Source organism: Balearica regulorum, chromosome 1 (genome assembly GCF_011004875.1).
Source record: "Balearica regulorum gibbericeps isolate bBalReg1 chromosome 1, bBalReg1.pri, whole genome shotgun sequence".
In the NCBI taxonomy this organism is placed as follows: domain Eukaryota; kingdom Metazoa; phylum Chordata; class Aves; order Gruiformes; family Gruidae; genus Balearica; species Balearica regulorum.
The window spans coordinates 30,895,315-30,908,848 of record NC_046184.1 but is presented as its reverse complement, the minus strand read 5'-3'; the positions used below and the strand labels follow the sequence as shown (position 1 = coordinate 30,908,848).

At 36.7% G+C, this 13,534-nt stretch overlaps 1 protein-coding gene across 1 annotated transcript in view; it reads right to left on the bottom strand.

The window, feature by feature from the left end:
* The window catches only part of IMMP2L (inner mitochondrial membrane peptidase subunit 2), a 475,480-nt gene that overhangs the window by 101,571 nt on the left and 360,375 nt on the right, over positions 1–13,534 (bottom strand). Inside the window, exon 5 of the mRNA XM_075742849.1 lies at positions 8,713–8,815. Coding sequence (XP_075598964.1) covers positions 8,713–8,815 — 103 coding nt within the window. The remainder of the gene's footprint in view (positions 1–8,712; positions 8,816–13,534) is intronic.

The following is a 13,534-nucleotide window of genomic DNA, read 5'->3' as shown; positions in this document are numbered from 1 at the left end:
ATCAGTGTTAACACATAGGACAATAAACTGACAAAAGTCTGTTGTCCTATGTCCTAAATAGGACAGTTTACTGACAAAATAAAAATTGCATTCATAAACTCACAGAATCATATAGGTAGGAAGGGACACCTGGAGGTCATCTGGTCCAACCTCCTACTCGCAGCAGGGCCAACTCAGGTTGCTCAGGGCTTTGTCCAGTCAGATTTTTTTTACTGTCTCCAAAAAAGGAGAGCTTACAAACTAATCAATGCATGACTTCCCTCATAATCAAAAAAAAAAAAAAAATTCAAAAAAAAATCCTAATGTCTATTCAGAATTTCCCATGTTGTGACTTGTGCTTATTGTTTCTCATCTGCATGTCTGAGAAGACTCTGGCCCTGCCTTCCCTGAACACTGTATGGTAGCTGAGGACAGCCGTGAGCTGTCCTTGCAGCCTTCTCTGTTCGAGGCTGAACCAGCCCCGCTCTCAAAGCCTCACCTCTACATTGTGTGCTACAGCTCCATCATGGGGGCCTTCACGGGTCTCATTTCCCTACGTCATGGCAACTGTTGTGCAAGGAATGCCCAAAGCACAGTACTCCTGACCACACATGCACCAAGTAGATGAAAAAAATCACTTTCCTCAAGTAATTTATAGAATATTTGTATTTCTATTAATATTACTCATCATATTTCAATAATGTTTTTTCTCCTAAAATAAATAAGCATATACTTGTAAATAAAGAAATATGTATTGGTTTGCACATTCACTGCCATATAAATATACATTTCTAATGTCCCAGTATGATGTGCAATCATGTAAACAAGTAGCTACAGTAAAATAGTCTTATCTTAGGACTGGGAGATTTAATGAGATGGGTACTTATTACACCAAAGCATTTATCCAAAAATGGAATCAGGTAGATAATAATTTCCTATAATTTTGCAAACTAAAATTCAGAACTATATTTTAGTAATCAGTGTCCGAGCTTTTCCTGTCCAAGGAAGTAAAAATAGAAAGAAAAAAAAAATCAATGGATTTTTAAATGATGTCCTGGCAAACCTTAATATGAATGCCAGCATGAATCAAAATTCCCTATACAGTTAAACCATAGAAAAGTCAGCAAAGATTCCTTTGTGCCTCATTTCCATTACAACAAGTAATTTATGAGATCCTATATAGAGAATATAATGCTATAAATTCTACAGAGTGGTTATCAAATATAAGGGGTTTTCTCTGTAACTTGAGAGAAATAGAATTATAAGGAAACTGATGAAGAGGTATACAGGGTTCAGCAAATGATTATAGTTGAATGCAGAGCTGTTCAAATTAGTTAATTACAAATGATGCTGTGAAACTGATAGCTCTCTTATCTCTTCTAATATTTCATTATATCAATCTAACATTGTTTCAACATTGACATTGTCTCCCATAACATCCTCAGAGGCAAGCTTAGGATGTGTGGGTTGGATGAGGGGTCCGTGAGGTGGACTGAGAACTGGCCGAATGGCAAAGCCCAGCGGGTTGTGATAAGCGGTGCCGTCTAGTTGGAGGCCTGTAGCTAGTGGTGTGCCCCAGGGGTCAGTGCTGGGTCTGATCTTTTTCAGCATATTCATCAATGACCTGAATGAGGGAACAGAGTGTACCCTCAGCAAGTTTGCTGACGATACAAAACTGGGAGGAGTGGCCGACACACCAGAAGGCTGCGCTGCCATTCAGTGAGACCTGGACAGGCTGGACAGTTGGACAAAGAGGAACCTAATTAAATTCAGTGAGGGCAAGTGTAGGGTCCTGCACCTAGGGAGGAATAACCCCACGCACCAGTACAGGTTAGGGGTTGACCTGCTGGGAAGCAGCTCTGCAGAGAAGGATGTGGGAGTCCTGGTGGACAACAAGCTCTCCATGAGCCAGCAACATGTCCTCATGGCCAAGGTGGCCAATGGTATCCTGGGGTGCATTAAGAAGAGCCTGGCCGGCAGGTCGAGGGAGTTTCTCCTCCCCTTCTGCTCTGCCCTGGTGGAGCCACAGCTGGAGTATTGTGTCCAGTTCTGGGCTCTGCAGTTCAAGAAAGACAGGGAACTACTGGAGAAAGTCCAGCAGAGGTCTACAAGGATGATTAGCGGACTGGAGCATCTCTCTTGTGAGAAAAGGCTGAGAGACCTGGGTCTGTTTAGCCTGGAGAATAGAAGGGGATCTCATCAATACTTATAAATATCTAAAGGATGGATGTCAAGAGGATGGTACCAGACTCTTCTCAGTGGTCCCCAGTGACAGGACAAGTGGCAACAGGCACAAACTGGAACACAGGAAGTTCCATCACAATATGATGAAAAACTTCTCCACTTTGAGGATGACAGAGCACCAGCACAGGCTGCCCAGAGAGGTTGTGGAGTCTCCTTCTCTGGAGATATTCAAAACCTGTCTGGACGTGATCCTGTGCAACCTGCTCTAGGTGATCCTGCTTTAGCAAGGAAGTTGGACTAGATGATGTCCAGAGGTCCTTTCCAACCCCTGCCATTCTGTGATTCTGTGATTCTTTTTCCTGGTTTCTTTCAATGTAAGTGATGTCAAAAACCAGGTGTAGGCTGCAATTCTTTCCAATGTAGCTGGAAAATCCTTTAAAGGTAATTGCATTCAGAAATATTCACCAAATATTTGGATCAATAATTCATTGTGCTTGAGTTTATTACATAAATCATGTCCCATAAGCAGGATGACTGAAGCTTTATTAATGCTAAATAACAGTAACACTTCCAAGTACAGTAATAGAGAAAATTAGCTAGAATGCATAAAATGTTTAAGATTTGACATAACTAAGACAAAAAACCCCAGACCTTCTGCTACTTTACAATTCTATTGATGAGAAATAGAATAGACTTAATTGAGAGCTTTTAGTCACATCATGATAGCCAGGCTACTTGAAATATTAATTTTTATGCATTGTTTTAGACTACAGTCAGGCTAAATATTTTACTGTCCAAGAGAATTAGGACAGCCATAGAGGACTTCTTATTCCCTATACAGCAAATTCAGTTAGTCATGATAATTTAATGGACAGTGAGGCCACACAATCTCATTATCAAGGCTCCCTTTCAGCAGCTCCTGGAGTGAATTGTCATTCTCAGTAGACAAGCCACCATCCCAATTTGCATCTCACAAATAATATTCTCCCAAAAGAGACAAGCATATTTACCCTTCGAGGTTTATTTATCATCAGTCATAACACATAATGCCCTATCTGTTTTATTCATCATAGACTTTTACAAGTTCAAGCTGTGCATGCATGCTATTTAGTACTGGTAACTTCATGCTCCATATGCAAAGTCTTTTTTCCGATTGTAAACAATTTTACCTATTTCATTTTTCCCAGTGGCCAGAGATAAATATTATGGAATGCCATTGATTGCGTATTTGCATTACACATCCTTTTTAAACACAGCTTAATTTCACTCAAAAGTAGAAATGTCACCAATCCCATAAGAGTCATGCTACTCTCCAAGGTTACATTTATACAGCAAAGTGAAGGTGTAAGTACTGGTCACAGAGGTAGCAAAAAAAAGCGGAAGCAGCTGCAACACCAGCTAGCAAAATAATGCATCCAAATCCCCAGTAGCTCATTCCCAGGCTTCACTGACTACTTTTCCACCGCTGTTATCCTCACCTACATTAACTTTATGAGTGTAAGCACACATAGGTGTTTTCTTGCTAAAGTCACACTTTTGTTTTGCAATGCTTGACCATCTCCTCTTGACTTCAGTCTAAACTAAGAAAAATAGGTTTTGGGACCCTGCTATTGAAACTATTTGTCTTAAGCCTCTCCAAATGGCTGGTTAGAGTATGGGGACGCAAACGGGGTCACTGGGTATTTCTAGACCTGGCAGAATTCTCTGTGGGAAGAGTGTGCCCTGCCTACATACCTTACTGTGCAATTTTAACACGGTGCTGTGCAGCCCACTGCTGCGAGCTGTTAAACTCTTCCCACCTTTTGCCTTAGAGGCTGCTCCATTTCAGGGGGATATGTGATTCTTGCACTAGTTTATAGCTCATAAATGAAAGCTTTAGCAGATGGCAAGATCATCACCAAGATGATGTGCACATGTAGGACATGTGACATTCTTCGTTTGCTATTATGGATGTAATCCAGAACTGCAGAAAGATATCTGCATCTTCCTTCAACTGTCCTCTGAACCTCTCTTAGAAGAAGACAGAGCATATTAAGTGGGGCTGTTCTTACAGGCTGCAGACCTCTTGGTTAAAATATTTCCTTTACCAGCAGTCATGCACTGCACTTCACTTATTTTGAATGTCATTCTAGTCTATAGAGTTTTCTAGTCACAGTCTACAGGTTTGGGCTGCTGAAAGAAAAAATAGTTAAACAGACAAGAATGTTTTTCAGATAGTTCATTGCACGAATTTACAGAACAGAATTGCTTATATGGACAATCATAAATACGGCCTCTGCAGTAATGCTGACTAAAAGCAATTTACTCATTTGAAGCTTATGAATGTAAAATTTCTGTTAAACAAAAAGCCAGGCTCAGGTTCAACAAGATTTAGTTTTGAGAGTAAACACAGTAAAAGATAGATCTGTTTTTATTAAGAGGACTAGGATAGGGACCTGGGCTGAGCCAAAAAGATGTTTTATGACAAGGTACTCAACCTACCTGTGTCTCAGGTTTCCCCGGAAGATAAGGAGGATAATAGCCTTTTTGCCCTTACACTGGATTGTGAAGCTTAACTCATAAAGAGCCTTATCCAAAGCCATTAAAGCCAATAGAAATCTCTCATTGACTTTAATGAGCTTTTGTTCAGGTCCTTTACAAGGCTGCTGAAAGACTGCCATTGACTTCAAGCCGAATTTTAAAAAGCTCCTTCATATCCTCAGCTTGGAAGCATTTGGAAACATAGAAATGTAGTAATAACAGTGTTATATTTACCAAACAAATCCTCATGAGATAAAATTGAACTTTTTTTTTTTTTTTAAACTCTGAGAGTGCTATTCAGTGCATGTGTGCACATCCAGGAATATCTATATATCAGTTATTGTACGCATTTATTAAAAGCTTTTCTCAGATACCCTTACATGTTGGTTGCATAATAATCTCTGCATTGCTAGATGCCAACTCTACACTTTTGATCTGGACAAAGTGCAGTTTGCGACTTTTCCCTTGATTTAGCCAGAGTATCAAATCGAGAATATAAATTGTTACTTTGATTTTATGCTGGTATTATTCTGGCTGTGTAAACAAAGACAATAACTGATCTGGCATAAAGTTAACCATAAAGTTAACCCTTTAAAATCTTTAAGAAATTTGAAGCAGCAGAGGAGTTTTATACTTGCTCAGTTCTTTGTAATACGTCTCTTTCATTTCTGATCTAAGAAAGAAGCAGCATTGCCAGGAACAGTGATGTTATATTTCCTATGCTGTCAAACCACAACCTCATAGCAAAAAGGCCCCCCAAAACAGGAAAATTGATAACTAAAAGGAAAAACTTTTAAAAGTGGTATAATAATTATATAAGCTATTCATTATTACATTCCTGTAGCATGCCAATTAAGGAATGCTAAGCTAATATCATAAAAGCTTGACTTCATTCTATAAGAATTTGAAAACAGTAACAGCTAATTGAGTAGAAATCTGTATTCTAGTCCAGGTAATAGAAATAAACTTCCAGCAATATGTAATTTTTTATACTCTTAAATAATAGTAAAAAGATGCAAGTTCTCTGAATATTTATTGGCTTCTATTCAAAATAGCTATTTTCAGCATTATGAATGGCTGACATGACATATTTTCAAATCTGAAACACAGCAGTATCAAAGCAATAGTATTATATAACACCTGCCATTCCGTATTGCACAAAGCAATTTTTTAAAAAAAAACAAGGTACGATAACCATGTACTACTTAATTTAGTCCAATACTCCGTAAAGGTAATTAATATTTAAGTTTTTATCGTATAGAGAGTTAACAGCATTTCTAATTCAGCACTACCCACAGATTTTTGTAATATCAGTCAATGTATTAATTTTATTCAAAGACACAACTAACCAGAAAGGAAATACTAAACCTTTGGAAATTTTAGTTAAAATATTTTCATCTTATTTACACACTTCAGGAAAATGTCTCTCTATGCCTTAACCTTCAATTTTATTCCTATAAAAACCATGCAAAAACAAGAGATAATAGAATTTATTTTATAATATTTTTATGAAATAAGAAAAGCTAATTCAATCTGTCAAGGTTTTATATTTTAGAAATTCATACCTCTCCAAAGGTGCATCTAATTTAGAACTTGATTGGTATCAGGGTTTTTGTTTTATCCACCTAACCCATTAGGCCATTACACATATTGTTATTATCCAAGAGAAAAATGATTCTAACATCTGTTCTCAATCTGTTTTTCCATAATTTCCTTTTATGCCCCATGTAACTCATTAAGCTCATCTACAAAACATTACTATGTCTGACTGTCTACACTATATATGCCTTTCTACTATAAGACTGCATGAAAATTGAAAAAAAATGGTAGCCTACAACATAGCGCACTTTTAAAATACACTATTTTTACTGAGTCTTTTGATCCAAGAAAATGTATCTGGTTTTGTAAGTCAAAATTTTGACACACATAACATTTAATCTAAGCTCTAAAGTGACCTATATTCTAACAACATGAGAAAAATGGGTTCATGTCTTACCATTGTGCAGTCTCTTCCTTATGACTGCTGCAGTCTTATGAGAGAAAAAGTGTTTATGTTAAGAACATATCTTCTGAATGGTTTGAAGAGAGTGATTTCAATACTTTAAATTACTTGTGCAAGTGATCTCAAGGGTACAGAAGACAGAGGGGTAGAAAGCGTCCCAGTAACCTAAAATCTAACATGTATGTAGAATGGAAAAGAACCTGGAGTCCAGCATGTCCTTCTAAATACACTTTCCATTTTCTGCTGCAGATGAAAATTTTCAGTATTTTGTTATTCTCAAGCTAGTTTCCAGCCCTGTGACCTCTTCTTCCCCCTTTTGCCAGCATTCAGCAATTGCTGCTCTAATTTAATTTCAGAGGAAAATACCTATGTATAGTTGACCTGCCCATGATGTATTCATCAATACAATACAAAGGTCATTCTTCCTGTAGAAGTTGAAGAATTCACTGTCAAAAACTTACTAGCTCTCGAAAGGTGCCACTTCTGTAAGAGGAGTAACATACTATCCAATCTTAGCTAGCAGCTGATGACTAATGTGAGGTCAAAGCCTAGTGAACGCGATTTTCTAATATTTATAAATGTCAGCGAATTGAGTAAAAAAATGAGGGTATTTAGATTTATCCCAACATGCTTTCTTGTATGAAAGCTGCATGGTGCCCACCTTGAAGATTTTACCTTGTATTAATTTCTGTGTGAGCTGCTGTAGATCTGAAACCAATGCCCAGCTGCTAAAGTTTCCTCATGCTCTAAGTCTACATTGGCAATATATTTGTAAGTGAAAAGAAGATTAGTGGCTTTATGACTAAGATTTATCTTGGGAACAGAGAGCAAGACAGAAAAGGCAAAGCCTACTAAGGGAGGAAAAAGATACCTACAGAGGATAGACTGAATTAAATCCTGCTGGAAAGAACCTCTAAAACTAGATGTTAGGAATCTTAGAAGACAGTAACAGGAAAACAATACTGAAAAATAGCAAGAAACACAAGCACAAAAAAATGAGACAAAGCAAAAGAGAGGCAATGGCATCACAAAATCTAAGCCAGACAGTAGGTCTTTTTTGCATTTTTTTCCTGGGAACGAATTATTTCAAGTTAACAATTGGGCTAAACTTCCAGAAGACAGACAAACTAACAAGGTCCTTGCTGTCATTAATTCAGTTAGAGTCAGTGGGGCAACTTCTGTATGAAACAGGTATGAGATGCACAAAGGTGGAAAAATCTAGCCTTGACAACTTCCCTGTGAGTGGGTTTTTTATAATATTAGAAGACTATTTTCTCTTGTCAAAAAACTGCATATGGAATAGGGCAAAAAGGATTTTTATTTCCACTGCAGAATGCAACTATTTCTTTCATGGCAGATTAAGTTAAAACAAGAACAGGAATCCTCACAAAGTGTAACAAAACCAAAACCAAACTAAAACTGAAGTTTACTGTCTTCCTGATGCACGCTTTTACCAGTCAAGAAAGAGATGTTTCAAGTTATGTTTTGTCATTATTCAATATGAAAATGGCCCTACATAAAAAATAAAAAAAATTAAAAAAAATATTTATTTTTGGGAAAGTTTTGAAATACCCCTACTGTCATCCACAGACCAACTTAACTGTTAACTCTTACTAAGCACTGTTATGGTTTCCTAATTCTTTTTCCCAGCACTGGCTCTAAAGCAAGACCGAGGTCCCAGGAGGGAACCATTCCAAATTACATCAGCTGGCAACATGTCCACAAGGAGCATCTGTCAGCTACAGGGAGCTGGCTCACCCTCTGGCTACTCCTCCAGTACTACCCTCCAAATTTAAAAATCTCTACCACTTCTCCTGCCATGTGGGGGAATTAAAAGGAGTCTTTATTCTATTCATAATAGTTAAGAGCAAATTCAATCTCCACTGACCAAGGTATTTTATAAAGTCCAATAATTCTCACAAACCAATCACAATCAATTCTTACTTGCTGTGTTGCACAAATGACCCAGGAGACATGCACTGCTTTTCAGTTGCAAAGTGTAAATGATATACAGCAAATTGACTTACCGGGCCAAAAGCATTGCTGTCAAAGCTGTGTCCATGGTGATCACCTTCCACCCAAATATGCCCATGTGGAACTTTCACATACTTCTTTTTGTATCCAATGGTTCTAAAAAAGAATTGCAAAAATGGCTAATCAATTAAAAAGAAAAAAATTACAATGTTAGGAAAATTCACATATTTATTGGTTTGGAATTTGACTTACATACCATCCAACACTTGCTTAAAAAAACCTGCATTGAAGTCCTGTAGACTTCAAGAGTGCTGCTCAAGTGAAAATACTTAACGATTTTATATGAGCTAGTTGCACTACCAGGGCCTGTTTACTATGTTGTTTTGGCAGAAATCACATCACAGCAGGGAACAAGAGACTTTTCAATTAAATATAATTAAGGGATTCTTATTTCCATCTCCAGTAACAATTTGAACCATCAGATTTTATCTCAGGTAAATGCCAGTGGACACATGTTGCCATCACATAACTATATTGTATTGAGAATGCTTTTCTTCTGGGGTAGCGTTAGGTACTCATGAAAAATAATCTACCATATCCGAACCGGCCTCAGATTTGGAGCTCGGATTCCTGTAATGCTTCTGTCCTGGGGGTAGGATGTCTTCAGCTGTAACAAGCTAAACAAGATAAACTTAAAGAAAACCTCTAAGAGAAGGCCAAGTGCTGCAAAAACAATGACATTGATGATTCAAGCCATTCTTCACAGAAATTAATACTGGAGCAGTGCCTAGCATGCCCTGATATTACAAAAATGACAAACTGCAGATGAGTCCTAAAGCTGAGGTGCAGAGTATGCAAAGTTCCTGTACATAATTCCCAAGTAGCTGTCATTTTCACAATTCCAGTCTGCCTTCTACCACACACTTTTGCTTTGTTTCAGATGGGATCTGTTATTCTGCAACCATTGATGCAGGGAGGTGATTTTATCATGCACACCGAATTATCACCATGATGAAGCATTTACATACGGGACCACAGATAGTGATAGCTCTTATTATGTTTTGAATAACTAAGTTTGTCCATAGACAGAAACAGACTTTTGATCTAGCTCATTGCCTCCAGCTGCTCATCACTTTTCACTGTCTGGAAGACATGCCCCCAAAGCAGGAGGCAGAAGGAGCACACTCTAAAACTAAAGAAAATTAACTGAATAGAGAAAATCAGCTTCACCAGGAGATTCAGCTGAGCTGTGCAACAGCACTGATCACGGATGTTCACGAGTCAAAATGGGAAAACTGGTTTCAGTGAGGTTTGTTTGGCTTGGGGGGGTGTGTGGGTGTGAGGATGTTGTAAGGACAAGCTAATTAATAACTTGGAGACCATGAAATGTTAGATGAATGAGAAATCCTCCAAAGCGCAGTTTATTAACTTTATTTGACTTTATTGACTAAAAATAATAATTATTTACTTTGCAAGTCACAAAAGCCAATCAGTGCTTTTTCAAACAGCTTCAGAGGCAGCTGAAAGGATGAGCGTGCCAGAAATATATTCTAATGGAAGTTCTACCTGTGCTTTCATTGGAAGCTGAGAAAATAATAGCCTATTTGTGGAGGAAAAAAAAAGAAGCTGATTCTCATTTTTCTTTAGAACAGTTTCATTTTACACAGTATTCAAGAATGAGTTCCTAATCCATTCAAAACAAAAATGCAAAACTATCCTGAGTTGGTAAATATATGCTTTCTTAAACACAAAGAGTACTTCTGTAATAACTTAATTATGCTAAAAAAGCACTTTATTACTATGCATTTCCTTCCTTTTTTTTTTTTTTTTTTTTTTTTTTAAGAAATATGGCATACAGTCTGGACAATAAAATTATTTATGTTTTGAGATTCCATAGTGTGTTCTTCAAGGCCTAAAGCAAAAAGAAGATTTTTACCGAGTGCAGTAATGATCATTGGTTCTTTTTATTATTTCTACAAATAGGGAAATAACTATTTCTTTTCTACTCTTGAATTAACCATCATAAACCAGAAAAAATTGCAACAATTATGCAAAAAAACCCCACCTTCTTACAGTGATTAAAGAAGAATTATGTACAAATTCTCATATTGAAAAAAAGCAGATGATTGTACACAAGAAGTTTTGACTTAGAGGAAATAGAATTAAAATTGATGATGTTAATAAATGTATTAAGGGAATAGGGGAGAGAAAAAGAAATGGAAAAGAAACAGAAGCAGCAGTTCTAATTATCTACTTTAGTAGATAGGACTGATACTGCATGGATAAATCCCTCCGTAAGCTCAGCAGATAAATGTAAAACCTTCTGCCATGTATGGGGTATCAGACTTTTCCCACATGTAGGTCCAACAGAAAAAAAAAATCAAGCTATATTGTAAACAATAAGTACCTGCACAGCTGTGAAAAAAAGAGAGGTAAGAAAATCTAGTTTTCTAAGACAATTTCTTCCAAATGTTGGTGTAGAATTTGCACAGGGCAGGTATCTAGGGACTTTGCATCTACTTTAGTAACCCTCCTGCAAAAACTGCCCTGTGGAACCCAGGTGAAATTTCAAAACAAAGTTTTACTTGAGGTTTTCATTGCATGAATTAGTAACGAACTGCGGCAATAAACTCATGTTACAGTAAATTGGATCATCCATTACTTAATATTGGGTTTAATTTTCAAGATAATTTCATTCTTGAATTACTCCACAACAGATCAATAAACCATGCATGCAAGCAAACCAGGCTACAGGCTTCAGAAAGCCATATTCAATTGATGGCAGTAGGTTATTTTTAATTACGGTTGCAATGTTGACTTTTTTTAAGAACAAAAACCCCAAAACTTGTAGTTCCCTCTCCTATGAAGACAGCACAGATTGTTTCATACTCAAAATTAGTTGGTTAGTAGCACTGCCCCTCTCACATGAATCTTGCGAAAATTAAACACTTTAATCTCTTGCCTAAATTGCAAGGAGGACACCACATGTGTGTGCTACATTGGCAATGTGGCTCTTGCTCTAAATGTACAAAGTACCATTCCTTCATTTCACTAGCTAACCATTTTAGCTAGCCATGCTGACAGAAAACTATTGCCCATCTCTTCGTGCAAGGTCAAATCACTAATACAAATGGTAGAACAACATTCTGAGAAGAAGGAGAAGTGTTGATTCAACCCTTTTTCTGAAGGATAGCTTTGCAGGCAACTGGCATCCACTTTTCAGATTCAGGACAATGTAAATAAAAAACAATTATAACTATAATGATCAATATTTCTGTGAAAAATTCATACAATATAAAGTGAAAAATTACTTTGGAATACTTCAACAACAGCAACAACAAAACCTGAAATCCTCAAGCCAAATGTCAGTTGAAAGCACAATTAGCTCATCAGGAATTTTACCTTGTGAGAAGCCTTTGCTACCAAAGAAATGCAGTCAATAATGTACTGTATATTTTGAAAGTCATATAAAAACCTATTTTTCTTTCTTAGTTGAGTATTCTTAGTGTCATTTCTCTGACTTTGCCTGTAATCTTGACCTCTTTGTTAGCTCTCACACATGAAGTATTTAATTAAATTTAGAAGAAGTCTGAATGAATTCTTAGGAGAACAATTGGTGTAAGTAATAATTAACTTTGTATTTGTTAATTTCATATCCAGTTCATTAGCATGAGTTATAATTACTGAACAATCTCTTAAATTTTAGAAAGCCTCTACTCATAAAGGGTAGTCTTTCACTTTCTGAAATCTACTACTTTTGAAATAAAAATAAACAGAGACTGTTTAACACCTTATAGCTTGCTCATTTAAAAAGTTTGCTTTAGGAATAGCACAGTTAAAGACATTAAATTACCCACATTTTGATACCTAGTATTCAAACGTCTGTTAAAAACCATACTGGTCTGTGCAAAAAAAAATTCAGGTTTTACTGAAATCTTTGAGAGGTCAGTGATAACCACCTACGCTACTGTTGCTCAAACTGTAGTTAAATTCTCACTGGCTTAAGAAAAGAGTCTACGAGAGTTGCAGTAATTTTCTTGATCAGAATGTAATGGAATTACATTTATCTTTTTAGTCATTTTTAAAGAAATTGGTCTGGAATTCTGACTTTTTTTCTTACATCTGAGGTACATTTTGAACCTTTGCAAAGGTTTTTTTCTTCACGATTTAATAGTTAACAGATGTACTTATATCTATCCTTGGCTGAGAAATAATTTCAATCCTGACAGTCAAAAATGAGCTCTATATGGTATTCTAACCACCTGCCCACAAGCAAGAAAAATCTGCTTTTTTAGGATGTGGTACCAGTGCCAAAGCAAGCAAGTTGGCTCAGCTAAGCTGGATGAAGAATGATTGCCTTCAGTTTGATTTGACCGTGAGAAATCAGAAGGTCTCAGCAATCTGCATACCTTTGGGTGTCATCAGGGAATAGACACTGCAGATAATTTCCTCTGTTTGCACAGGAGATAATAAACAAATACAAACCCTTTTGTAAAATAGGTAGCATATATCATACTTAAGAGCAACTTTTTCCAAACTACATAAATTGCTGTACATGGAAGTTTTTCACATACATCCATCTTCATCAAATGAAGAGATCAGAATGAAAAGATAGTAAGATATTCTATTTCAGGTGACACCCAGATCCGAAGACATGAACCTTATTATAAAATATCATGTAAATTGTATTAGTATCACTGCAGGAAATCATTCACATGAAGCTAAACACCTTCCAGCCCCTGAGAAATCTCCTTTTTCTCTTCCAACACACACATACAGCCATCTGTGTCTTTTTACTTTAACCCTTCTCTTACATATATTATATTCCTTTGACCACAAGCTGCTATTTAAACCAGCTGCTTTTAGAAAATAGGG